Raw genomic sequence first — 26,269 nt, forward strand, 5'->3', positions numbered from 1 at the left:
TCCATAAAATTGTTTAGATTAATGGTCTCTAATATAAGCACAAAATCCATAAATTTGCTTAAATCCACTTGCTTATATATTGAGGTGACTATAGCTTCCGATCCCTACAAACATTTTTACATCATAAAATTATTTTTTTTATTATCTTTCAAATAAATAAACTAGTATCCAACCATGAGACTCTGGTTCAGACTAGACTCAAATCAGTCCTTAATTCACATATACTTCACTGTTAGAAATAGATCTTGAAGCCTTCTCATGACTCCATCACACGACTCAATTGACTTTCAAACAATCCCATAAAAGATTAAAAGTATCAAAAACTAAGCAACTACTTGCATCTTCGCCGGGCGCAAAAGCTTATGATGCCCTTATGTCTTGTTGTCCACAGCCATGGGTTCTGGATCCTTGGAGGCAGCTGGTTTCTGCATTTCCAAAGGCAATGTCATGAGAACACCATTAGATAACTTGTAATCCATAATATACTGCATGAGGACCATCAATCCAGAAATCTTTTTTTTTTTCAACAATCATTTCACCAGAATTCATGTTACACCATTACAATGAAATAACTGCTGATACAAGGCTAAAAAAATTATATACACCACGCCATTCTCGGTATCAACTATATAATAGCAACTCATTTTTACTCGACTTAATTGATAGCTCAACTGTTTTAACTTCTCTCCGAGAAAGTAGAAAGAATGATTTATGATATCAATACGAAAATTAACTCCACAACATAAGAGTACTAGAAACTCACATCAGAATCAATGGATGCCAACTTATTCATCTTAGCGAACATATTGCCATAAAATTTGGCTTCCTTTTTGTTGAATTCTCTCAACTTTTCTTTCAAGGTTTTGTATTCCAGCTTCACATCCCTGATTTCAGAGAAGCAAGATGATAAGTACCGCTTAAAAATAGATGGTGTGACATGCAAACTAATGCTGTCAACACTATGCATCACTTCTGGCATTTCTTTTCAAATTTTGATCAAAAGCCAAAACCAATGTCAATCTGGAAAAATTGATAGCAAAATTAAATGCAAACCCTTACCTGTTGTCAGGATCTATCTCAAGAGCTTTTTTGATATCAAACTCGGCCAAATCCAGATCAGCAAGCTGAATATATGCCTGAGCCCTCCTATAAAGAGCCTTAACATTTCTACTATCCAAATCCAATACCTACAGAAAGATTACATTACATTTGTCCAATCCAAATCCAATACCTACAAAAAGATCACATAACAATTTATCCATTAAAGACTAGGGCTACTCAAAGTAAGGAAACAAAATTCTCCAAACCTTGGTGGATAACTTCTCTGCCTGCTTATAATCCTTTAGCTTGAGTTTGCAAGCAGCACCATTCAGATTGCAGGCCACCTTCAATGCTTTCGCTTGCTTTTTCTCCTCTTCACCAAACGAAGAATCATACTCAATGTACTTCACAGCCTGCATAAGAGAAATTCAAATTACTTGCATCATTAGTTTTACATAGCATTTGTTAGCAGCAAGTCATCTAGCAATCTTGGAATTTATACCTTCTCATATCGCTTGGACGCTTTAAAATATTTACCCGCCTTGAAAAATGCATTGCCTTCTTCCTTTTTTGTACCAGCAGCTTCAATCTTTTCCTGTACACTCATATCCCAAGATTCTTTCTCCTGCAGGATGCAACCAAACAGTGCTTGTAAGCAACACTCACCATATTACAATATGCACATGTATATACAACCCATTCGCACCTTCCTAATCCATTTAAATACAACATGCTACTAACCTTGACAAAGGAAACCAGCTCGACCTCATAGTACACAGTCGCATTGGGTGGCACTACAGCCAACTCCTGCTGTGATTCAGAGGATCCAAAAGCATACTCAGGAGCAATTGTCACCAAACTTAACTCACCCTTCTTCATTGTCATGACAGCTCTATCAAGGCCATCAATAACTTGTTCTGTTCAAAATAATGTCCACATATGTCGGGATGTACGGCATGGAAGATATAAAATAAAAAAAAAATGGGACATTGAAGCAGAGTGACTTCCACAATTCTTACCCTCGTCAGTCTTGAACTCAAATGGCTCCTCTTCTTCACCATGACCCTTCTTTATAAATACTGTTCCATCTTGCAGCTTCCCAATCAATTTCACTGCATGGAGGAAAATTGTAAAATTATTCTAAATTCTTTTAGTTTTATTTTGGGTATATATGCTCCATTCTTGACTGAACAACACTTACCTTTAACTACAGCTCCATCATTCAGGCGCTCATACCCCTCACCTTCCTTGAGGATCTTCTTAGTAACCTTCCTGTCATCAGTCACATCTGTCACACTCTTCCATGAAACCAACTCCAAAGTAATCTGAAGTGTGGCATTTGGTGGGATTGCTCCTTCCTCACCAGAAGCTGGTTTTCCCTTCTCCCCAAACCCATCTGCATCCATCCAATGATAAGCAAACAAAGTACGATTAAAAAGATATCCAATGATAAGCAAACAAAGTACGATTAAAAAGATACGTGGGTACAAAATGAGAGAAATCACTGGGGAGACAGCACCAACAAGGGACTTACATTGTGGCTTCACTGTTAGAAGTACCTTTTCTCCCTTCTTCATCGTTTTTACAGCCTTCGACAAAGCAGGGCAAAAATGACCTACGTAAGAAGAAATGTGCATTACAATCATTAGAATCCAGGAGCAATTTTGGGTAGTATAACTAGAATATAAATATAAAACTTAAGAACATTAAGCTTGTACCTTCCCTGACAGTGAATTCAACTCCATCTGACTTTGCGACAATAGTATCATCCTCAAGCTTGGTTTCATATTTAACTGCATTGACAGAAAAGTAATATCAGTGAAAAGGATTAAATTAAGCTATTAGATAGTCAATATAATCCAGAAAATAAATTTGTTGAAGATGTAGACAGAATTCCAGAGGCATGTTTTTACATTACATACCTAGCACTTCATCTGCATCCTTTGGATTCTCCCATTTCTCTCCCCCAGCCATTATCTTCTTGAAAATCCCACCATCCTTGCAGATGTCCTTGACACTAGTCCAAGACAGAAGTTCAACGTCAAATTGAAGAGTGGCGTTTGAAGGAATTTTTGGCGAAGAGCCTGATTCACCATAAGCAAGCTCAGGAGGAATGGTGAATATGGCATTTTCACCTTTCTTCATAGTTTTGATACCTAGGTCCCATCCCTTAATTACTTGCCCTGTATAAGGAAATCCAGTCAAATGGTCAACAACTGTCAATAACTTTTTCAGCAACATACTTCAGCTACAATAAGATATGTGAACATCCGGTCGAAGAGATACTGATTTCACTAACATACTGCAACTGTATTGGGTACTGAACATAACTCTTTTTCCATAATATCTTCTACAAGAAGAAGAGTGCATATTTTTATACCTTCCCACAACAATAAATAAGGCAGTAGCAAGAAGAACTATTGACCAACTACCACCAATGCATTACTCCCTTCAAACTTTTCCACACTCTGAAACATAGGTCACTGGTACATGGCATATACTAATTACGCAAAATTTTCCACACTCAGAACCATTGACCAAAAACTTATGATGGATGTTCACTCTCGTAACCAACTTAAAAACATATATTTAGATCCCAATACGAACCATTAATCTCAAATAATCTAGGCATAACAAGTTCGATAGTCAAGTCACGTTCGGGTTCAAATTCAAGTACCAGAAAAGCTCACCTTGACCGAGAGTAAACTTGAAGGGGGTGTCTCTATCCCTGCTGGAATCGAACTGAGTACCATCAAGTAAAGTCCCAGTATAATGAACTGCAATTGAATTCAACAGTCAAAAATAAACACCAAAATAAAAGCACAAAAATTATCAACGAGAAAAATCACAATCAAATGAAGAGAACCAGTACCTTCAACTTCATCTCCATTATCAGGTGTATCCCAGCCTTCACCTTCCTTGACGAGCTTCTTCTTCAATCCCTCCTTGCCGATCTCCTTCTCCTCACCTACTTTCAAAATGGGGCTCTCGTCGGGGACATCCAAGCCCTCGTCCATCATCATCTCATCACCAGCGGGCATATCGAAATCGTCCATCTTCAACCGCTGAGAACCAGATACTTGATCGGAAGAGAATCAACAGAAAGCGAACAGAAGACTCTGGAGTCGCAATGCCCAACACTTCGTATGAGGCAACAAGGGGGTGAGAGAGCGGGGTTTTATCACTTTATGGAGTGCGTGGAGTGTGACCAGAGGCTTCGTGTTCTAGAGAGTTCTACGAGGGTTTAGAATGCGTGACAAGGGGTCCTGCTATTAAGACCCCCTTTTTTTCTATTTAAACCCCCAAAAGACAAGTCCAAACTTTAATGCAGCAATCATTCACAACTACCAAAAAATATCATGTAATTGTCAGTGTTACTAAAGTGCTGGAGACAAGACAATTTTTCTTTTAAAAAAATATATAACAAAATCTATGCCAAAATTTTTTTTACGTGCAACTAATGGACGATCTTATAATAAATTAATAATTATTATAATAAATTAGTAATTATTATAATGAATTAATTATTCATTCGGAATAAATATTAAAGTAAATTAATAACTATTATAAATAATAAATTAACAATTCTTATAATAAATTAATATTTATTCATTTATAGTTATAATAACTTATATATATGAAATAAATTATTTTTATTCATTAATAATAATTAATACAATCAAACAAAAATTTACACAGCTTAACCATTAACAACAGTAAAATTTTCACCAGACACCTCACAACTTATTAATTTATTATAAGAATTATTTTGACAGTACGTTATTTTGACAAACCGTTACACATTCAACTCTCATGTCTAGTAGTTTCGTCGTTATTCCTTGAATGAGTCAAAGACCCATGGGAGACCTTGTGGAATAACTCGATTTTATGAGCTTCGGTCTCGTTCTCCCCATAAAGCCCGATCTTATCTGTCGCTATAGTGGAGTGGGCTGAGTTGACGGCCCGAGTTTAGAGCTAACCAACATGTATGATAGATATGTTGGGTTGAGGAATTCTTAGTTACCAAAAAATGTTATTAACTAATATATTCCATGAATAAGTGCTTCTTTAGTATGTATTACTGAGCATTTTAGGGTTACTATTTTTTTTGCATGGAAGAGTTTTCTTAGATTCATAATCTACAAATAAAAATAAGATTTCTGTGTTTAGACCAAATCTGGACAAGTAAATATATAAACTTGGGTTTTGATGGGTAGCGATATGTGTTGGGTTCTATGTCACTAAAAAATATTCATTTAAGATATATATTGAAGTTCATAGTGTTCCAAAGAAAAAAAAAATTTTGTCGTCAAATATTTTTGTTTGCGTGTGTTCAAGCTCCACGTGTGCACATGTCATCAATGTCCCATCTATTTGTACTATTTAGTTGAAAAAGTCTCATTTATTACTCGAAAGTGGACATAAATTTGACAATTTCGCTTAGATTTCTACACGTGTAACCCTATCAAGCATCTTGCCTACCGTACCTCGGTGAGCATCGATCGTTTTTTATCACTATCCCCCGCTCTTCCTAAAAAGTCTCTTAGTGGGATCCATTGTTTTGTGTCCCAATATATTTTAAATCAATGATGAAAACATGTGTATTTATTTTAGGTTCTTATTTTGTATACTTATAGGAGAATTCCTCGAGAGAGTTCATTCATTTTATTATCCTTCTATTGTAACTATTTCTTTTTACGGGATGATATTATAGAGGTATCCCGCCCTATATTTTGTCCAGTTTAATAATATTCTCTTTCTATTAAAAAAAATAAATAGAGAAGAGGGTCACCCCTTGCTTCATTCGTTCTCCTAGAAATCATGGTGTTGTAATTTACATAATTTGTTTGAGTATTGAATAGAAATCATTGTGTGTATATTGAATAAAAATCTTAATTAAATGGAATTACATATATATATATAGATGTGTATATATATGTTGACAGTAACGAAAACCAAAAAAAATTATAATAAAATGAAATCCTTGGACGCCGTGCAACTGACATGACAAAGGGGGTAAAAGAAGCAAATACACGGGTGAAAATACTCTATTAGTCTTTATTATACCTGCTGTCCATCAATGTATTTTCAACAATTAAAGGTCATAATCACTTGTCAATATCAGGGGGTTTATATAGCAAAAATGGGGAGTGTCAATAGTGGCGCCGGTGACAAGTCGGGATGTTATCAGAGTCAGAGATAAGCCAGATCAGCCTTTCAGTTTCGTAATAAGGGCAACCGTAATGTTGCCTTATTTACTGGGTCAACAAAAATGTTGATCCAGTCTCACCTCTATTATACAAAAAATCAAGACAATCACGTCTCTCAATATAATTATATTAACAAAACACATCTTCCAATAAAATCACATTAACAAAACATAAATTTCTATACATTATTCATTCCCACCCAATATAGAGCCTACCAACATTCCATATCTCCATGTTGTCCCCAACAAAACTACATCAAAACATACAATCTCAATACAGTCACATCAGCAAAACACGTCTCTCAATACAGTCATATCAACAAAACACATTTTTCAATACAGCCACATCAACAAAAAAACATCTTTATTGATCCAACAACAATTTACCATTGCAAATGCTCAACATTTTAAGTAATATTTCCAACTTTTATACAAGGATATCTATGTCTTTATCCCTACTCAAAATTGTAGGGTATTATATGACCCGGGAGGATTTGCATGCCTGCGCACTCAAGCGATTAGATTATGTGCTCGTTAACCATTTAACTTCCTATACTCTTATTCAATTTGAGACTCCAATCAATTGTGAATTCGCAACAATCTCTCCTCACATGTGATTCCCTCCCACATCAAACACATTCCTCGTGCCTGAAGCACCCATTTAATTATCGACCCCCAAGAGCTATGTCTTATACTCCTTTAGTACCCATAATACGAGGCCGCACATCTTATGTGTAGGAGTCATCCTTCAAACCACACTATCTTCGTGAGTTCAAACTCAATCTAATCGATGCCCTAATTATCCGAGTTACACTGTCCCCGTGTGTCTGCTCACCCATCGTTCTCCTAGAGCCTCATGAACCACATGTGTCTACTCACTTGCATCATTATAACACGATTCCAAGCCACATGCATTTGTCACCACCTTTACCATATCGTCTAGCCGCGCATTCATCAAGAGTTGCATATACTTGCTCCTTTTTTAGTCTATCCAAACGAATCCATGCAGTAAGCTCAAATACACCGTAGGCTCTAGCACACATTTGGCGGGCTATTATGATGGACTCCAATACCACTTTTTGGGGAAAATATTGAGTTTACAAATGAGTGTTCATGCGCACCATGTATATGTATAGATTAACATTCATGTTTAGAAGTCATATGGACCCAAAAGTTTAAGCTATGAACCCAATATTTAACATTTCGTTATTCGATAGGAGAATCCTCATCTTCAAAGTATACTGGCTCTTTCCAAGTGCCAAGACCTAAGAGACAAATTCTGTCACGCGGACTTGTGGTGGACGCGAACAAAGCACATAGCACAATATACAAATACACAAGAAAAACCAAGGCCGAGATGATCAGTCATCATCAAATGCCTACCTGGTCACAGCAACACACCCAAATTCCATGGTTTTAGTTCCAAAAAACTATCATTTAGAAATATTGTCATTTTTAGGGTTTCATATGCGTGTCAAAAATTTCAGCAATCAACTACATCATCTCTTCAATAGGTGGTCGGTATACACCTTCCCGTGCAACACAACAACTTGAGTTAAATTGCTCAAATCAAAAAGTTCTCACACTATTACAGACAAGATAAGAAAGTTTGCCAATAGCCACAGGCCATTATTTTATATGGTTCAAAGAGACATATAGTCTAATCTGATTAGGAACAGTGAACATGTTTTAGTCTACGAACGAAAAGTAACAAGAAGAAAATGAGAAACTCTCCTGTCAGTATCTATAGGCTATAGCTCACTGTCACTTGCTTCCTCCTCGTCACTTGCTTCCTCTCCGCTAGAAGGTTTCCCATTCACAGCAACAAGCTCTGTGTCAAATATCAGTGTTGCTCCACCTGTCATTTTCCAATGAATCACAATTAAAATTTATGATGAAGAAAAACATATCTAATGACAAATTCAGTATAGAAGAACCCACAGAAAATGGAAAAATCTGTTTATGTTAACGAAGGCATCTTATGAAATCTAACCAATATGGTAAAGCAGTATATGTAAAATGGATAGACCATCCCCAAAATTTCATTTGGAAAATGGGTCTTACTTCTAAACTGGTTCTGACTTCCCAATCACAGATGGAGAAATCTGTGGTATTAGACCTTCCAAACTTAGATCTATAAACTTCTAGGGTCCAAGAGATTACATTTTCTATTGCTGCAGAGCAGAAAATTCAGGTCACATTGCAGCAAATTGTCCGTATATCATAATCATTATCCAAGTTTGTGTCCCAGAAGTTTGGGGTCGACTACATGAGTTAATGAAAAAATCAACGGAAATCCACTATGTGTATTCATTTCCGCCATTTACTTCTAACTAGGATCATATTTTCTACAACACCTATTGAATCACATATTTTCCCACTACTTCAAGCCATGTTTTCTTAGGTATTTCTAGTCATTTATTAAACAAAATTGACGTCCAGCAAATCAAAATTACCCTGCCTAGCTACTTCGGGAATATGTAACTTGTCTAATCCAAACTAACCAAACACAACTTTCACAATGGAATAGTAATAGGCTTAGACCACAAAAATGTACCTGGGATGGTAGGTGGGGAACCCTGATCACCATAACCAAGTTTTGCAGGAATTTTTAACTTCCTCTTCTCACCTACACACATTCCTAACAGCCCCTGGTCCCATCCTGCAAAGAAAATTTTTCAATCACCAACGTGTACAATCTCAACCCACAATACATGGCAGTATAAAAAGACATAAGGAAATTACATAAAATATGGCAAAAGCAGTGTGCGGTTACTTCCACATCATTTACCTTTGATAACTTGACCACTGCCAAGTTCAAACTCAATTGGATCTCCTCTTTCAAAGCTGGAGTCAAAAACAGTTCCATCTGTCAGCTTTCCCTGCAAAAAAAGGGAAAATTCACATGAAGTAATGTTAGTTAAGGAACTAGGAAGAAGAAGGATAGCGTTACACTATAACCAATTAACCAATTAAATAAGGGAGAACATTAAAACATTCAAATGTAGCTAACTGTTAAAAGAAGTAATTCCTAGAAACATAGGCACATAGCAGTAATAATTTAATTTTTACTAAAGAATTTGAGGCAAAGAATGAGTAAACGGCTCGTAAAGCACTTGTAACACATAACGATAAACAGGGCAAAGATAGTCCAATCGAATAATGTGTGGCAAAAAGGCCAATTTTCTGTTACGACAAAGAATCTGCTCATCATAATTGCAACTACAAAACCACCTAAAATGAACCGATCCTCTTATTATCTTCACGAAGAGTATAGGGAAAGCATATACCATGGATCATAAGTGACATTCAATCTCATTTATGCACCTGATAATACAATCAATAAAAAGTTTCATTTGCTGATACTTTGATTCACATATCGGATTTATGTGAACATAGGAAGAAAAAAACTCCACTAATATAACACATTAGCTTATCCCTGGCAGAAAATGATGCCAAGGCAGTGGCCAACTGACACTTATAAGTACTATTTCCATATTCCCCCACCGCCTAGATATAAAACAAAGATTTTGACTGTAATCGCTTACAACCAAAAGTGGGACGGCAGATTATCCAATTACCAAAATCTTTAAAACAACTTGAAAAATAATAGTAAGTTCACAGACTTCGTTGAATTGTTTCTAATAATTAACTACAAAAATTCTGCCACTAATTTTGAAGTGAAAAGAGACAAGCATGACTGCTACCTTGTCGAAATTATGTGTCTTTCAAAAGGGACATTATAAGTATTTAACTAAAATAAGTGAATATTACCAATTCCTAAGGAGGATTCCTCTCCTTTTGGGATGAACGGAGAATTACTCCTTTGGGAGTAATTCAACTTCCTTAGAAATTCTAGATTCCAAAGAGTCTAACAACCAAACATAGAAATCATGGGCAAAAGGAAAACTCTAGTTATAGAAATTATTGGCAAAAGGAAAATCTTATTCATGAAAAGATGGATTCCGCGAACCAAACAACACCTAAACCTAAACAATCACAGATCATGATTCAAGGAATAGAATTACAGTGTCCTGCGAGCATATAAGTATATACTATCATGTGAACCAAGAAATGAAGCTGCATTCGCACTCACCCGATAGTGTACTTTAATCCTATCCCCTGTGTGTGCCTGAAACTCGCAAGTCTCCGGCTTATGCTGTAGATGTAGAACGCAGGGAAAAAAATTAGCACGCTCCCAAAGATTTATGCAAGTACAAACTTGTATCATCAGGCAATGGCATGAATTCTCGATCAAGAAACATATCCAAAATCTTTCGTGCATTACAAACTGGACCTTATGACATGAAATGCTGAAAACAAATACATCAGCAATTTACCTTCACGCCGATCTGTAACTCTGTTACATCGCCAGATTTCTTGGCGAAGACTAAAAGATGGAAGAGTAAAAACTGAATTAATTAGATTGGAATTCTCGAAACGAGGCTCAAAAAGAATCAGATCTCCAAATTTTTAGATCTTAAAAAAATAATTTGTCAAATGAAGTCGTCGATCAATACAAAGAAGTAGAAGAAATTGTAACTTGCCTGATGACAAGAGAACGAAGAAAAATAGAATGGAAGCCGACTTCAACACGCTGCTTGAACTCATCATTGCTCTCTCTCTCAGTCTCGCTCGCTTTCTGTGGAGTCTGGAGTCTAAATAGACCGATGAAAGAGAGAATAATGATTTGGCTACGGGCCTTTGTCCATGGGATTTGCCGCCTGCCGGCTTGTTGTTCACATGGGCTGGGCCTAACAGGAAAGAATGAAGCCTTAACTGGTGAGGCGGAGACAGTTTGGCCTACCATGTGATGGGATAGGGGCTCTTATATCTTGCTACAATTCTCTTCCAAAATTTTGCTACAATTGTATATTATACATGTACTTAAGATTCAATATTCATGTATTAATCTTTATGAAACATTCTGGTATTCACTCTATTCATAAGGAGATAACTCAATCCTTATAAATAGAAGTTAATTCAAGCAGTTCAAGTATCAATCAAAAGTCAAAACTAAAACTGTGTAATCATTCATTCACTTGAGTCAAGTGCATTCTATATATTTGAAAGAGTCTTGTTGAGAGACACAAAACATATTATTGGTTCATCGTATAAGCATATTAGAGTGCTGCTTCTGTTTGTTAATATCATTGTATTCAGAGAGGCCGATGCTCAAGAGATCCAAAACATAAGGGTGATGGACCAATTTAGATAGTGTCAAACACTAGCATTGATATTAAATTTTTTTAATCAAAATTTTAATTTATATTTATAAGTATTTAAAACAAATAAAAACTACCAATAAAAATAGTTTTTCTTCGTCTGCTGCTCGTGGTCTCTACTTCATAATCTTAATTTTGATTTAATATCTAAACCTGAAAGAAATTAAGGTTTGGGGGTTTGATGACTCAAGAGAGTGAAAGGGTTCGCTAGGATGAATATTACGCATTTATTATTTTTTAAAATAAAAATTTTCATTACTTTAAAATTATATTACGTCAAGGACATGTTGTATGTAATTCGCCACTCTAGTAATTTGGGTTCTATTCATCAAAAAAATCTAAGGTAGATAGCATTAAAGCACTCAAGTCTCAACGGCTAATTGCACTGTATGGCAAGAAAAAAGGGACGGTACCTCTTTTTCCGAACTTTTAAGTCTTGTTCGTGGAAAGTGGAAACCAAGAATAAATTAATGGCAAAAAAGAGGCCCCACACGAACGTCTTTTTTGTTTTATCATCTACTCATCTTTGAACTTTTCTCTTCTGACTTGACATCACATTTGATTCTCTCTGCGAATCCATCACCATATATATCACACCACTCATCCTTTTATTTGATCTTTTCAAAAAGAGTTAAAAACTCCATTAAAGAAAGTGATATTCCATTCTCCTTACCATACACGCCTCTTCATCTCCCAGTCCCCTCATAACATCACACCTGGAACTCAAAATCACTTCACCTTTCATATACTGGTCACTACTCCCAGTTCAGATCACCACTCATTCCTTGTTCCGAGTGCGTAGAAGCAGAGATACAGTCTTTATAAGCTCAAGAAACAGAGCAATCTTGGAGATGGGTCATGTTTTTCCCATCTTCATTCTTTCTATTCTGCTTTCAACAGCTGGTAAGTATTCGATTCACTGGAAATCTCATAGAAATTGATATGGGTTTTCTTGGTTTTATCTAAATCTTTGAAGTTTGCAGGTGCAGAGATCTCAGGCAAGGTGGGTGTCAACTACGGTCAGTTAGGGAACAATCTCCGATCTCCGTCGCGTTCTGTGGAGCTAATCAAATCACTGAAAGCCAAACGCGTCAAGATCTACGATGCCAACCCAAAAATCCTCAATGCCCTCAAAAACACAGACATCCAAGTCTCAATCATGCTACCTAATGAACTCATCGTCAACGTCTCCTCCAGCCAAAATTTCTCCGATTCCTGGGTCAAAACCAATGTCGTTCCCTTCTACAAGGAGACTAAAATCCGGTACCTCCTCGTCGGTAACGAAATCCTTTCCTCCTCAGACAATGCAACCCGAATCAATCTCGTACCGGCCATGCGAAGAATGAAGTGGTCATTGAAAACCCACGAACTACACAAAATCAAGGTGGGAACTCCATCGGCAATGGACGTCCTGGAATCGTCATTTCCGCCCTCAAACGGCACGTTCCGTTCCGATATTTCGGGTCCGATCATGAAGCCGATGTTGAGATTCTTGAACCGAACTAAATCGTTTTTCTTTCTCGATGTGTATCCTTACTTCCCTTGGGCTCAGGATCCGAAAAATATTGATTTGGACTACGCACTCTTTGCGGCCAAGAATCGGACTTACTCCGACCCCGGAACAGGCTTAACCTACACTAACCTGTTCGACCAAATGGTGGACGCTGTAATTTTTGCAATGAAACGTCTCGGATACCCCAATATCCGGATCTGGATTGCAGAGACGGGCTGGCCCAATGGTTGCGATATAGACCAAATCGGAGGCAACATTTACAACGCCGCCACTTACAACCGTAACGCCATCAAGAAATTCACCTCCGACCCAGCCGTAGGCACTCCTGCTCGACCAGGTTGGGTCCTACCGTCGTTTATCTTTTCCCTCTACAATGAGAACCAGAAGCCGGGCCCGGGAACGGAGCGGCATTTCGGGTTACTGTATCCGAACGGCTCGAACGTGTACCAGATCGATTTGAGTGGGAAGACGCCAGAATCCGAGTACGAGCCGTTACCGGCGCCGACGAATAACGAGCCGTACAAGGGGAAAATCTGGTGCGTAGTGAAGAAGAATGCAAATATGAGCGCCGTATCAGGTGCTTTATCGTACGCGTGTTCACAGGGAAACAAAACCTGTGATGCGATCCAGCCCGGTAAGGCATGTTACAAGGCCAAGTCTCTGTTTCGGCTCGCTAGCTACGCGTTCAGTTCGTATTGGGCCCAGTTTAAGAAGAGTGGTGGAAGCTGTGATTTTAATGGGCTTGCCACGCCGACCCCTAAAGATCCAAGTAAGTAAAGCTTGCTTCTTCTGTTGTTATTGCCTTTGATTTATTGAGTGGGTAGCTTTAGTCACATCTCGTTTTTTTTAAAGACATCATAATCTAAGTTGATCACCCCTTATAAAAATCAATTGACGGGGTGTCTTTAGAAAAAATGAGGGTGTTACTAAAGCTACCTTTATTCAGTTGGTATTGGGCCCAGTTTAACTGTTTAATGTTTAAGTAAGTAAAGCTTGATTATGGTAATTATTCTTTTATGTTTCATGTGAAAAATCGTTTTTACCGATTGTGATAGGAAGTGATTATCAGGGTCTGCCTTACTCACTTTGGTGTCCAAAGCGGTACGATAAAATAGTGTCTCAATTTAAAAAAAAAATCCTCAAGCGATAAGGTACTTAGGAGGGAGAAGGGAAGTTAGGAGTTTTTTTTTGTTGGACTTATGGTATAACGTAGATTTAAGATTTGGCTAATGGGTTGGATAATGAAAACAAATTTTAAAAATTGGTGGGGTCGGTCTGGTGCCTCAAAGTCCATGCTTTACCTAGGGGCCTGTTTACACGGGTTAAGCCGTTAAGGTTGTTACAGTATGAATTATCGCAGTTTTAATCGTGTTTTAATCGTAGATGTTCAGTCTGCTTATCAATTTAGCGTCCATAATTTTTAAATTTGATTAACGGATTGGACTTTGTGGTGGTCATTAGGTGACTAAACTCCTACTGCAAGGAGAGGGGCATCGGCCGCTGTTTCAGACTTGATTCATTTGATGAGCTAAGAATGGTTTTATTGGTTTGCTTTGATGCAGGTGCCGGATCCTGCAAGTTTCCAAGTGTGACTCTTTGACCGACGTGTTGTCCATTTCATCTGCACCATTTTATTTTATTTATATGTTTTTTTTTTAAATTTATTTTGTGGGTTATTATCCAGGGTAGTGATTTGGGCGCCCCTTTTTATATTCCCATTTTTTTTGTCATAATTTTAGGCCAATCTTGTTTAGAAGTCAAATCCTCAGTTTAAGGAGATTTTGTTTAGCTGCTACTAATGTGCCAATGTAGTTGGCAAGGATTTTGGCCCCCTTGGGCCTTGGGAAAATGGGCGCCCAAATCACTTATGAGTTGTGACTTGTTCTTCAATACTAGCATTCTTTGCAGTGATTTTAGTATTTTGCATTTGAATCATCCTCCTCCTCCTCACCTTTATCCAAAAGTTTGGGATGGATTACATAAGTGTATATAGACATTATCGGAAATCCCTAAACCCTAAACTTTTGGATAAAAAACTCGAGTAATAATTTGCACAAAACCATTTACAAGCATCCAAACTTTTGGATAATGTTTATATACACTCATATAAGGGTGCGGGGGGTATGCTGTAATAAAATTTATAGCAGACCCCACTGTAGCTCTTTTGGAGCACAAAGATTTTTTTTAAAATTTTTAAAAATCGTAAATGGGTAGTATTCGGTCTAACGAACCCAACGACATATTTTTTTTTCGAAACAAAAATCAAAGTCATTGCGATCGAGACATCGAATGTTTTGTGTTTATATCCGACGGTCTAAAATTGTCATGTATTTTTCATGTTTAATATGATTTTTGTTTCGAACAAAAAATATACCGTTGGATTCATTAGGAAGAATACTACACATTTATTATTTTTAAAAATAAAAATAAAAATTTTTGTTAACTTAAAAATATATTACAGCGGGACCTGCTGTAATAAAAATACAACAGGTCCCCGTCACCCCTCATATAATCGATCCCTAAACCCTGTATAAACATTATCGGAAATCCACAATATGTATTTATTTTATCCATTCATTTCTCATTTGAATCATCAAAAAAAAAAATTTGAAAATAATTATATTCTTATTGTTGACGCCAGATCCTTCCCAGTCCCCCACTGCCAACGGCCATATAGATGCCTTTCTTATCCGTTATCAGCATTTTTTTTTTCTCTAGTGGTCCCTCTCGTAGTCTCACTTTGCACTGGCTGCCCACAACTTTTTATCTTCTTCCCTTTTCTCTCCAATTCTGTGTGCGCTTTTCTCCCAACACAAAAGACATTTTGCACGTCGAAAGTGCAGGCCCTGTAGTATAAAGGATTTTTCATTTTTCAGTTTAAAAAGTACCAATCAAAATATAAAAAGGAAAATAATTTAGGTAGAAAAATGTAAAACCATCGGATCACATTTAGCATATAATCAAACGGTGTCGCATTCAGGCATAGTCCTTGGTCCACTTTTGAGCCTAATTTGTGTGCTAGTGGAAAAGTAGTAGACATTATTAATCCTGGCCCTAGGGCCTTGTTGACTTGTTAATATCATTGAAGGAGGGAAGGAACGTTGAAGACAGTGATCGCTGTGGAGCGTATTAAATTTATTTTGTTTACTAATTCAATAAAAAATAATGTTTGCGTTTTAGGTTATGACAATTCAATGTGAGAAACTCCTGCACATGTGGATTGGGTTATACTGGTAGAGACCTAACAAGTAGACAAGCCAGACATTGTATACATAAACATCGAGAGCAATGTGAAAGCAAAGCGGTATCATTTTGGTTTATTTTATAAGATGAGTTGCATATGTTTATAAAACAGCTTGGGAATTCAAAGAATTTGATTCTCGTACACATTGTTGACCTTATCATAAAATAAGAGAAGAAATCCATAAAATAAGTCAGAATGATCGAATCTTCCTTTTGAGCCATTTGAAACTTTGTTCACAAGAAAAGAACCCAAGAATCAATCAACTGTGTTGTAAATCCGATTCCAATGAATATATCGGATATACATGACTTTGTTTCTTCCAAGCCCAGCTATTAAATATCGAAACCCATGGATTAAAGCCTAACTCACTCGATTTAGAAAAATGTCTAGTTAATTGTAAATGGTGAGTTTTGTCCTTATTATGGACTTTCTAACAAACTGTGGCAAAATATTGATGACTGGTGTGTATATCGTAACACTTGCTTTCAAGGCACTGTATACATAAACATCATCGGCGAATAATTGGTATCAAAATAACAGAAAACGAACAGAAAGGAAGTAAAATGAATTTCTAGTCGCCTCTCTTGATCGATCGCTGGCACGTCCCTTTCTCTTCTTTTTTTTCCCTGATAATTCACACTTAACTCCGATTAGTGACTATTTAGCCGCGCTGTGAAAAGTCAAATGGCGCATCTTCCTTGCTAAAACCCACTTCACATAGAAAACCATAAACCCCGGTGTGTGTGGATCCTATTTAAATAGCAACTTGATGAGTGGATCCACCCACACGTCTTGCTTATGCATGCTGCTCATTACAGTAAGTATGGTGAAGGAGCTGCTGGTCTCAAGGTTTCTTTTCTTTTCTTCCCTTCCCTTACCTTCCCTTACCTTCCCTTTACCATGTTTACGTGTGTAGTTAAGTATATTTCTATATATGCATATATAGTTTTTGGAGCTTTAATTCTTCAGTTTCTGTTTTTTGTGTGTGTGTTATAACAAGAAATGGCTGAACCACTCTGATGCGATTTGACATTATTTATGTACTGGTCCTTGGTCCAAGACTTCACAAGCCCATGTGATTTGCGAGTATTATATATGACGACGCAGCAGACTTACCTCTTGCTGGTCTCACTGCTTACCAGGCTCTCCAAACTGCAGGGATCAAACTTGATGGAAGTGGCAATGAAGTAAACGTTATGATAACTGCTGCCTCCAGTGGAGTTGGTCACTACTATGCTGTTCAATTGGCAAAACTTGGAAATACATTCGTAACAGCCACTTGTGGAGTGAGGAACATTGGATTTGTGAAGCGCTTAGGGGCTGATGAAGTTCTGAATTGGGGCTGCTCTCAAGAGCCCATCTGGTAAGAAATATGATGTAGTGATCGATTCACTGCGCAACTGGCATTCCTTGGTCGACTTTCGAGAGTAATTTGAGTTCAAATGGGAAGGTTATAATAGATCTGACTCCTACTGCCGGCACAATGTCGACTTATGGTATGTCCCAACGGCGAGGACTTAAGAGTGTTTGGTTCAATTAATGAAGGATGGAAAGCTGAAGACAGTCATTGACTCAAAACATCCCTTGAACAAGGCTGAAGAAGCGTGGGCTAAGTGTATCGAGGGCCATGCTACTGGGAAAATCATCGTTGAGCCTTGAGTAAGGAAACTGGAACGTGTTTGGAAAGGCTGAAACTGTTAGTATTTGGTATTGTGAAGGTGCTACACATAGTTCATATTGGGAACAAGAAATGGTGTAATGTTAAGGTAGTTGTCGGTGATTTAGTTCATCTGTGATGTTTAATGTTGTTTTTTGTTCTTTGGTCATTAAAAAGATTCAGTGATGAATACCGTTTTGAGTTTTGTGTATAACTCCGTTTGGTAGAGCTTATTTGCTATCAAAATAAGTTAACTTATAAGCTCTGAAAAATAAACTAACTTATACAATGTGAAATAAACTCTCAGGTGTTTGACGAAACTTATGACATAAGGTAGCTTATAAGCTCTAAAAAATGTATTTAAATTTAATTTAAAAGATAAATAAAAAGTTTGCAATATTGTATATAATATTATCTTAATAACAAAATAAGAAACAAAAAAAAATGAAAAAAATAAACATAAACTCTAAAATAAATTTCAATTTGAATTTTTTTTAAAAGCTTATAAGCTAACCTATAAACTAGTTTTTTTTTTTTTTTGAAAGGGCCACGCACACACTAAGCCATACCGGAGGGTTATGAAAGCCACCACAGTGGATAGAATGCTATCCAAATCTCAAACCCCCAGGTGAGAATGAAACCCTGAACCTCAAGGTCATGGACATGCAACCTCCCATTCTCAACCTATAAACTAGTTTATATGGGGTGTTTGATAGAACTTATTTTAGAACCTATAAGCTTCAAAATTATCAAACAGGCTACAAGTTTTACAAGTTCTGTTAACCCAATCTTTTAAACTCATGTCTCAATCCAGTCCAATCTCATTAACCACAGCCCAGCCCAGCCCAGCCCATTGCTAGAGATGTTCATCTAATATAGTATCTTGTGAAGAATATTCTAGTAATCTGGGACAAATAATATTATAAAATATAAATCATTATCATTCCGGGGACCACGCGCCTTCCCCACCGCAACCGAGTATTTCTTCCTCTTTTAATTATAATTTTAAAAAATAATAAAACAAAATGATAAATATTAGTTTTAAATAAAATTTATTTATTTCAAAGAATTTCTTTGGTTTCTTCTCCTTAGCTTCTTCTGCGGAATCCCCTTGTCATGGCTTAACCACTAACCAGTCTGTTTTTTTTTTCTCTCTGATTTCCTTTTCTTTTCAACTGAATTTCCTGAACGTTGGTGATCTATATATACCTTCTATTGAGGTTTCGCCGATCGTATCTATTTTTAGCATCAATGGTGAGTTTATCCTCTCTCAAATTCTGGATTTTCTTTTTTTTTTTTTCTTTTACATTCAATAAGATTTGCAATTCAGGATTCTGAGATCGATTCCTATCTATTTAGCATCAATGGTGTTTTTTTCTTTTCCTTTTGCATCATGTCAGAATGTAGCTGATATTCTGCTCTATTTGTTAGCACAGGACAACAAAGAAATCTTGATTTCTGGAACCTAATTTCTTTAACTTATTCGGTAGCGATATGAATCAATTAGGGATTTTGCGATCGATAAGTTGCTCGGTAGCGTATAACCGAAGATTCTGAATTTTTTAGCGATCAAACAGGAATTGATTAAATTTTTCTGAGGTGGTAAACTGAATTCTTTTTCTTTCTTTTCCTCCGTGAAATTGGGAGTAGAATAGTTTTCTTCTAGTCTCAATAATATAATAGTTATTCTATGTTCGTTTATTTTGATTCAATTGTTTTTTTGCCTAGTGTAGAATCATACGTAGAACGTATTACATGCTTCCTAGTTTATTTCGTGCTGGTAGTTTTTGCTTTTGTTCCAAGGACTGGAAAAGACACCAAATCTACTTGACTCTCAATATAACTAAACTGATGAGTGAGGCCAGTTCTGCTTGCGTAAGTCAAAGTAACCTGTTTGATATTATGTGGGGAGTTCTTTTCCGTTTTCCTTTGTTTTCAAATGAAGATCAAGCGTTATATTCAATTATTCATTTTACTGGAATTTTCTGATTATCCTTCCTTGTTCAGGTTTTCATAGGGAAGAGTTGTCTTCCTAGAATTTTAACTATTATTTGTCAATATTTGCAGTGGTGCTGTAGTTTTTGACAAGATGGGTATTGTTGGAAGTAAAAGTGAAGGAAATGGGTTCAGCACTTCAATTCTCGTCCTCTTGAAGTTTTAGTTGAATCCCTGAACTACAGTTTTCGGATGATAAAAAGCTGATTGCAGCTTGTAGAAGCTGTACTTAAGTATGTTGATAATATTATTGCAGCTATTTAATCACTCCAACAATGAGACATGGATTCCTGTCAACGATGTACATATTAAGCTACAGTTTAGCATTAAAATTCATGTGCAAGCCAGTGAACAACACAGTGTTGATAGAGTAGACACCTTTTGGAGGTTCTTAGAAGCACATTAACAAAGCTTTGATTGTGACTTTGTCCTAGTATACCCATGGAGCGGTAAGTTGCTGGTCAAGACCTTGAATTAACTAAGACTGTTCCCTTCTGCAATTCTTATCATGAACTCCATTTTGTTAAATTTGATCTTTTCTCATCTCAGGTATGGGATCTTGGAAGAGCTTGGTGATGGTACTTGTGGTAGTGTATTCAAGGCCCTCAGTTTGGAAACAAACGAAATTGTGAGGAACTCTTTACACCAGATAACTTTTACCTCTCCTATTTTTTTACATGTATTCTGCCGTCAATATTATTTATTTTTCTCATCCTTTCTCTTCTTCATTCAAGTAGCTTTTGTCTTAGTTCTATTCACCAAACTAGAGTAATAGTTTACTTGCATATTTAAAATTATAGTAGTTACATGGGCTCATGGGAGAACACCATAAATGATTAAATAATCTGGTCTTAAGCTGCTGGTTTTGTACAACGACATGATTGGATGGGCCTTTTTATCTTTATTCAAATTACTTTTTGTACATACTGAAAAAAGAAGAAGAAGAAGAAGATAAAAAGGCTAAAAAGCAATTTCAAAGTTACATTATATCATTACATTTCTAGTGCCCATCCAAGTCTCTAAGAGAAAGATCAGGTGATAAGTTAAGAGTAGATGAGGAGTTAGTTTATTGGAGCGTCATGGGCATAGGTCTGCTGCAAACCTTAAATAACTTTTTTAATCATGTATCTGCTGTGTACTACATATAACTGCACACAACCCCATTTATATTGTGTGGGATGCTATTGTTGGAATATCCTCTCATGATATAATTCTCTGATATCAGGTTGCTGTCAAGAAAATGAAGAGAAAGTTCCATTTCTGGGAAGAATGCATGAACCTGCGGGAAGTGAAGGTGTGTGTCTTGATATTCATCGAAGATAGTTGCCGCAGTCATGACTCATGAGTCAGATCCTACCGCTTGCAGGCATCTATTTAAGAATGCCTTTCTATGTCTCTTGTTAATTGATGTTCCTAATACTACAGGCGCTAAGGAAGTTGAATCATCCCAATATTATAAAGTTGAAGGAGGTTGTGAGGGAAAACAATGAGCTCTTCTTCATTTTTGAGTACATGGTGAGAGTTCCTTCTCACAAGTTGTGAGAACATGATAGTCATGCTTGGAACTGATTGTAGAATGGATCCTTGACTCTACTAATTTAGCACTCTTTAAATTCATGTTGTCAGGAATATAATCTGTACCAAAGAATGAGAGAACAAGAAAGACCATTTTCTGAGGAAGAGATACGGAACTTCATGTCTCAGCTGTTGCAGGGACTTACTCACATGCATAGAAATGGATATTTCCATCGAGACCTAAAGCCCGGTATAACATTATAGGCATTATACTGATTTTTATTAGAGCTAATGCATTCTTCAGTTTTGAAATCTCTGGAATCTCTGTGGATGCTTCCATCTATGTATTGAGAATTATTCTTAAGTAAATCATTCTCTGTGAAGAGAATTTGCTGGTAACGGACAATGTTCTTAAAATTGCTGACTTTGGACTGGCGCGAGAAGTTTTGTCAATGCCTCCCTATACTGAATATGTTTCCACACGGTGGTGAGCCCATTTTCCATTGTACTTATTATTTGTTTAGCTCACAGTCACAGGCACTCTTTCAATTATAGTAATTTTTCACTTAATGTTGTGGTTTAAATGTGATTCCAAGGTATCGAGCTCCTGAAGTCCTGTTACAGTCATCAACATATACTCCTGCAATTGGTATGGAACTATTCATCATTTTCGTTTTCTTTTTAATCCTATTGCAGTATTGGTGCTATATGCCCTTTTCATTTAGCTTAACTGTCTGTCATTTTTTACTTTGTTACTGAGGCTGGGTGTTGGGTGAAGTTGGTCGTTTTATAGCAGATGCGATGCATTATCTTGATGTGTGCATTTGTGAGTTCATGTGTATGCTTTTGATAATGTTAGGATAGCAAAGGGCAATTAAATCATTATATTAATTAACTTAAGCTGTATTTGCTTCCTCTTTAATGCATCACATTTTCACATGAATAAGCTATTTCATCTTTTTAACTATTGTTCTGACCACTGAGGGTACACACAGACATGTGGGCAGTTGGCGCAATAGTAGCCGAGCTTTTCACTCTATCCCCAATTTTCCCTGGAGAAAGGTGATACTCAAATTCCAAATTCTTGTTCTTGGACTTCAGCGATAATTTTACACTTTTCTAAAAAGATTGTTTCCTCTCAATTTGTTAATTCCCCTAGGTATAAGCTCAAAACTCAGTTCTGGTTACATGGAAAACTTAAACTGCAATGGCCGAAAATTATTGCACAAGTTTTTGAATATCATATAATGAGATTAACTTCTTTCATGGGCAGTGAAACCGATCAATTGTTCAAGATATGTCGTATTCTTGGTGCACCAGATTGGACTACTTTCTCGGAAGCAGCAAATACTTATAGACTGGTTAATACTAGTTATTCAGATGTAAGACTCTGAATGTACCTTTAGTTTTTCTATTTTGCTATTGTTTTTTCTTATTCTTCTACTTCCCACTCACCTTTTCCTTTTTTCCATTCTAATGTTTTGATAGATTATCCCAGTCAACCTATCTGATTTAATTCCCAATGCTAGCTCAGCAGCTATTGATTTGATTAAGGTAGTCCTCGATCTTACTGATATAATCTACTTAAACTAGTTGTTCAAATTACCAATTATTATCAATCTTCAACCATGCCGATTTACTACATTTAATTTTATTTTACCTTCCCTTGAATGTCTGAAGCAACTTTGCTCGTGGGACCCATTAAGGAGGCCAACTGCGGAACAGACATTACAACATCCATTCTTTCATGTAATATAAGCTCACAAACCTTTTTCTTTGCTTTATTTGTTATGAGAGTAAGAGACTAACATGGCTTATATAGGTGGGTACGTGGATTCCTTATCCGCTTAGTGATCCGCTTGAGCTGAAGCTAAGTAACATTGGTAAGTCTTTATCAAGACTGGATTCAAACATTGAGAATTCCTTTTCTTGCTTCAAGTATTTGTGCTATGATGCAGGGACAGAGCCAAACCTTGAGCTGAATTTATGGGACTTTCATGCTGAACCTGATGACTGTTTTCTTGGATTGACACTGGCTGTCAAGCCCAGTGATTCAAACATGGGTATGCATTGTCGACTTGTCGTCTTTAGCATTTTACTGTTAAGTGAACTGGGATTTATTTTATGCAACTGTTTGCTTTAGTCACATTTGGCAGCATGGAAGTTTTGTTACGATATGTTTTAGTGTACAAAATTTTTGAAGTAAACCAGGTGAGGTTGGAAAAGAAAGTAAACCTGGAAGCCCCATCCCCAGTTTCTCCTCTTAGAAAGAGATGATCTATAAGATGCTTCACATTGCTTTATAAGAACTGTTCGTCCTCCACTCTTTTTTGGTTATGATCTAAGGAGGTCTTTCTGCTTTTAGCTAATTCTTATTTTGTTGTCATTGGGGGCAAGTTTCTCTAGATTCTGAAAAGGTTGATAGCCTTCCTTTGCAAGATTGGCAATGCCTATTTTTTTTAACCCCTTTTGCTTGATTTTTATGTAACAAATATTTATCTGGTTGTAAAATTATCTGTGGCAGAGCTGCACAATAATATGTCTCAAAGTATCGAAGAGGTGAGTTTTGTATGTTTTAATTCAGATATGATATATGTTTGCTTTACTCCAATAATGATAAGACATTGTTATGTCCTTAACATTAAACGGATTGCTTGAATAGAATTTGAAATTTGATAGTTCCAAAATGCAGGATATAGTGTTTTGCACTGGTTTCAAAAGTCACTCGGAGCAATCAGGTAACTTTCTGGTCTCATCTCCATGAATGCCTTATGTATTACAAGTTTAGTTCAGGGAGAGAAAAAGACAACTTTCCCACAAGGGTCCATGGAAATGATTCCTGAAGAACTTCCCATCATAACATTTCGTTCCCCCATTCCGTTGACACTCTATTGGAATAGGAAAGGATGATACTATGTTCTGAGCTTCTTGCTGCCTCTAATTCTTTGTACTTTACACCCAAAGTTGAGAAACCCTGGTTGAAGCATAAGGTGTCTGCTTCATTTAACTACAAAGAAACATATCCATAGAATTCTAAAACATTAGAAATTTTCATCTGTTCCGTGTTTGCTAGTAACATGTGTGTACTGTGTGTTCCAGTTATTTGGTCTTTTCTTTCTCCTGATCAAGATGTACACTGTGCACCAGTTGAAGCATCTTTGTCATTGTCATTCAGGTAAGATCTACTTGTTTGCAGTTATTCCTTTGTGTGTAGATGTGAAGTTTTTGAAAGAAAATATTATCCTGGCCTATTCTGGTTTTTCTTTCACGTCAACTTTAGATATGGTTTTATTAATGTCTTTGGATAACAAGGTGCATGCTGTGCTTGATCGGATATTCACTTCTTCAGGCACTGCTCTGAATCATCCAACCAAAATTGGTTGGCACTTCCTGTTTATAATTTTTTTTTTTGGATTGAATGTTCCTGAATGGAAATGAAAACTCAAAATTGATTTAGGGAGTCTGACTGATTTTTCCTCTATATGCACATCATAATTTGAGGATTCCAGCCGCTATCTTCATATGATATCACTGGTTTCTCTCCGGGGGTGTCATCAACTTTGAAAGATTTTGCATTAGTTCCTTGTGTGTGATAGAATCAATAAACTCAGTTTCCCTGGTGCATATTAGTTTCATTTCTATAAATGTTATAGTAGAAATGAGATCGCATTTTTCATCCTTGGCAGTTCAATTCAACATCCATTAAATGGAGTTCCTCAATCAGCTGGGTTCACGGTTGGACCACTGCAGCCTGATATTTTTGACTGTCCATTGTTGGCTGCATCCTCCCCATTGCAGCACAGTCATTACCTCTGATCAATTAGATCGGTACATACTACATAGTGTAAGGAGATTTGTAGAAATAACCTGTCTATCCGTGTAGCTCTCTCTTTTTTTTCCCTTCTCCTGTTGTAAAGCGACATTTAGCATTGTTGTAGATTCTGTCAGTGCTATGGTTCTCCATGGACGGCCAGCATTTGTCATAGAATACATCCCAGTCCAAGTTTACAGGAAAACTTGATAAGGAATCTGCACGAACGGTGAGAAATTTGTGATAGTGAGCAATTTGGGGTGTGTATTAGAAAATTTTTAATTTTTGGTTCTCAAGTTATAACGGATCAACAAGAGTTGCATTACCCTTTTATTGCACATGTTACTAGTACTCTGTCGATAATTTTAGGATTGTGCACAAAGACAATGACACGACACAAGCCTTGAACCATGGGTTTCATAGGTTGGACAACGTCCAGTGATGGACTTGTCCTGGATATATACTTATGTTTGCTCTGATGGACACACCATGCTCTGTCTCTATCTTCAACTTATTGCCTATGAAATATCATCCTTCCCAAAGGGCCCATTAACCTTCAACCACAAGTTACTGCGTTAAAGCCCAGGGCCCAAGACCAACTCCTCCAAGATTATGTTTCAGGCTAAGTAGATGGGCTTGAAGCAGATCCAACTAGAACTGATTTCAGGCTTGCAGATGCTGGAATTGAAAGCAGATCCAACTAATTAACGAGTGATGATGAAGCATGTCTATATTAATCTCACTATTAAATAATGAAACAACTAAAAATCTACCATTCCCCTAAAAAAAAAAAAAAAACTAAAAATCTACCACAACTAATACAAGTACACACTCACAATTTGTTCATCTTATGGGGATTTTTCTTAATCACATCATATTTTTTGATATCCTAGGGACCTCTTCAAGACAGAACCCTTTGGATCCACTCTGGTGGAGTAAACTTGTAGACCCGTACAATGCACCTTCAGAAGTTCCCTATACGGGATTAGGATAAGTCGTTGATATTTTTATAGGGGATCGTGAGAGATTTCGAAGCTAGGACACATACGCCATGGGTTT

At 36.8% G+C, this 26,269-nt stretch overlaps 4 protein-coding genes and 1 pseudogene across 8 annotated transcripts; 3 read left to right on the top strand and 2 right to left on the bottom strand.

Moving 5' to 3' along the window:
• Positions 1 to 113: 113 nt before the first annotated feature.
• Positions 114 to 4,297, bottom strand: LOC119991600 (peptidyl-prolyl cis-trans isomerase FKBP62-like). Of its 3 annotated transcripts, XM_038837947.1 has the most exons (13): positions 3,914 to 4,297; positions 3,732 to 3,818; positions 2,964 to 3,224; positions 2,760 to 2,834; positions 2,576 to 2,656; positions 2,243 to 2,437; positions 2,061 to 2,153; positions 1,783 to 1,958; positions 1,544 to 1,666; positions 1,308 to 1,454; positions 1,060 to 1,187; positions 764 to 884; positions 114 to 425 (listed from the first exon to the last, which is right to left on the bottom strand). In XM_038837947.1, the coding sequence occupies exons 1-13, from the start codon at positions 4,095 to 4,097 to the stop codon at positions 372 to 374; spliced, it is 1,725 nt and encodes a 574-aa protein (XP_038693875.1). In that variant the 5' UTR covers positions 4,098 to 4,297; the 3' UTR covers positions 114 to 371. The 3 variants fall into 3 exon arrangements, with proteins under 3 accessions (XP_038693875.1, XP_038693876.1, XP_038693877.1); XM_038837948.1 differs by lacking the exon at positions 764 to 884; XM_038837949.1 differs by lacking the exons at positions 114 to 425; positions 764 to 884 and having other exon boundaries at positions 1,090 to 1,231.
• A 3,489-nt stretch (positions 4,298 to 7,786) lies between these two features.
• Positions 7,787 to 10,957, bottom strand: LOC119990760 (peptidyl-prolyl cis-trans isomerase FKBP15-1-like). The gene is made up of 6 exons (XM_038836844.1): positions 10,798 to 10,957; positions 10,591 to 10,640; positions 10,347 to 10,409; positions 9,042 to 9,132; positions 8,808 to 8,912; positions 7,787 to 8,108 (listed from the first exon to the last, which is right to left on the bottom strand). Exons 1-6 carry the CDS (start codon positions 10,862 to 10,864, stop codon positions 8,002 to 8,004), a joined length of 483 nt encoding a protein of 160 aa, XP_038692772.1. The 5' UTR covers positions 10,865 to 10,957; the 3' UTR covers positions 7,787 to 8,001.
• A 964-nt stretch (positions 10,958 to 11,921) lies between these two features.
• LOC119992030 (probable glucan endo-1,3-beta-glucosidase A6) lies at positions 11,922 to 14,897 on the top strand. The gene is made up of 3 exons (XM_038838619.1): positions 11,922 to 12,378; positions 12,459 to 13,757; positions 14,551 to 14,897. The coding sequence occupies exons 1-3, from the start codon at positions 12,327 to 12,329 to the stop codon at positions 14,586 to 14,588; spliced, it is 1,389 nt and encodes a 462-aa protein (XP_038694547.1). The 5' UTR covers positions 11,922 to 12,326; the 3' UTR covers positions 14,589 to 14,897.
• Positions 14,898 to 16,632: 1,735 nt separating this feature from the next.
• Positions 16,633 to 17,941, top strand: LOC119990975 (annotated as a pseudogene).
• Positions 17,942 to 18,951: 1,010 nt separating this feature from the next.
• Positions 18,952 to 25,543, top strand: LOC119990883 (serine/threonine-protein kinase MHK-like). Of its 3 annotated transcripts, XM_038837014.1 has the most exons (18): positions 18,954 to 19,143; positions 19,957 to 20,333; positions 20,434 to 20,512; positions 21,110 to 21,178; positions 21,310 to 21,399; positions 21,511 to 21,649; positions 21,784 to 21,886; positions 21,996 to 22,048; positions 22,395 to 22,461; positions 22,673 to 22,781; positions 22,888 to 22,953; positions 23,080 to 23,148; positions 23,222 to 23,282; positions 23,358 to 23,462; positions 23,924 to 23,958; positions 24,092 to 24,137; positions 24,499 to 24,574; positions 25,086 to 25,543. In XM_038837014.1, the coding sequence occupies exons 2-18, from the start codon at positions 20,326 to 20,328 to the stop codon at positions 25,213 to 25,215; spliced, it is 1,305 nt and encodes a 434-aa protein (XP_038692942.1). In that variant the 5' UTR covers positions 18,954 to 19,143; positions 19,957 to 20,325; the 3' UTR covers positions 25,216 to 25,543. The 3 variants fall into 3 exon arrangements, 2 of the variants coding, with proteins under 2 accessions (XP_038692941.1, XP_038692942.1); XM_038837013.1 differs by having other exon boundaries at positions 18,952 to 19,143; positions 23,222 to 23,462; XR_005466095.1 differs by lacking the exon at positions 23,924 to 23,958 and having other exon boundaries at positions 18,953 to 19,143; positions 25,086 to 25,221.
• The last annotated feature ends 726 nt before the right edge of the window (positions 25,544 to 26,269 follow it).

This window comes from Tripterygium wilfordii, chromosome 22, assembly GCF_013401445.1.
Source record: "Tripterygium wilfordii isolate XIE 37 chromosome 22, ASM1340144v1, whole genome shotgun sequence".
Taxonomy (NCBI): Eukaryota; Viridiplantae; Streptophyta; class Magnoliopsida; order Celastrales; family Celastraceae; genus Tripterygium; species Tripterygium wilfordii.

Bases quoted from the DNA above. Each gene is read 5' to 3' on its own strand.
- LOC119990760 (XM_038836844.1), bottom strand. From the start codon at position 10,864: ATGATGAGTTCAAGCAGCGTGTTGAAGTCGGCTTCCATTCTATTTTTC. The intron at 10,410-10,590 runs GTAAATTGCTGA...CTACATCTACAG, and splicing joins AGTTACAGATCGGCGTGAAG to CATAAGCCGGAGACTTGCGA. The intron at 8,109-8,807 runs GTACATTTTTGT...GGAAAATGACAG, and splicing joins TTCCCCACCTACCATCCCAG to GTGGAGCAACACTGATATTT.
- LOC119992030 (XM_038838619.1), top strand. From the start codon at position 12,327: ATGGGTCATGTTTTTCCCATCTTCATTCTTTCTATTCTGCTTTCAACA. The intron at 12,379-12,458 runs GTAAGTATTCGA...TGAAGTTTGCAG, and splicing joins TATTCTGCTTTCAACAGCTG to GTGCAGAGATCTCAGGCAAG. The intron at 13,758-14,550 runs GTAAGTAAAGCT...GCTTTGATGCAG, and splicing joins GCCGACCCCTAAAGATCCAA to GTGCCGGATCCTGCAAGTTT.
- LOC119990883 (XM_038837013.1), top strand. The intron at 21,400-21,510 runs GTGAGAGTTCCT...TCATGTTGTCAG, and splicing joins TCTTCATTTTTGAGTACATG to GAATATAATCTGTACCAAAG. The intron at 23,463-23,923 runs GTATGCATTGTC...TATCTGTGGCAG, and splicing joins GCCCAGTGATTCAAACATGG to AGCTGCACAATAATATGTCT.
- LOC119991600 (XM_038837947.1), bottom strand. From the start codon at position 4,097: ATGGACGATTTCGATATGCCCGCTGGTGATGAGATGATGATGGACGAG. The intron at 1,188-1,307 runs GTTTGGAGAATT...ATCTTTCTGTAG, and splicing joins CAGAGAAGTTATCCACCAAG to GTATTGGATTTGGATAGTAG. The intron at 885-1,059 runs GTAAGGGTTTGC...CTCTGAAATCAG, and splicing joins GAGATAGATCCTGACAACAG to GGATGTGAAGCTGGAATACA.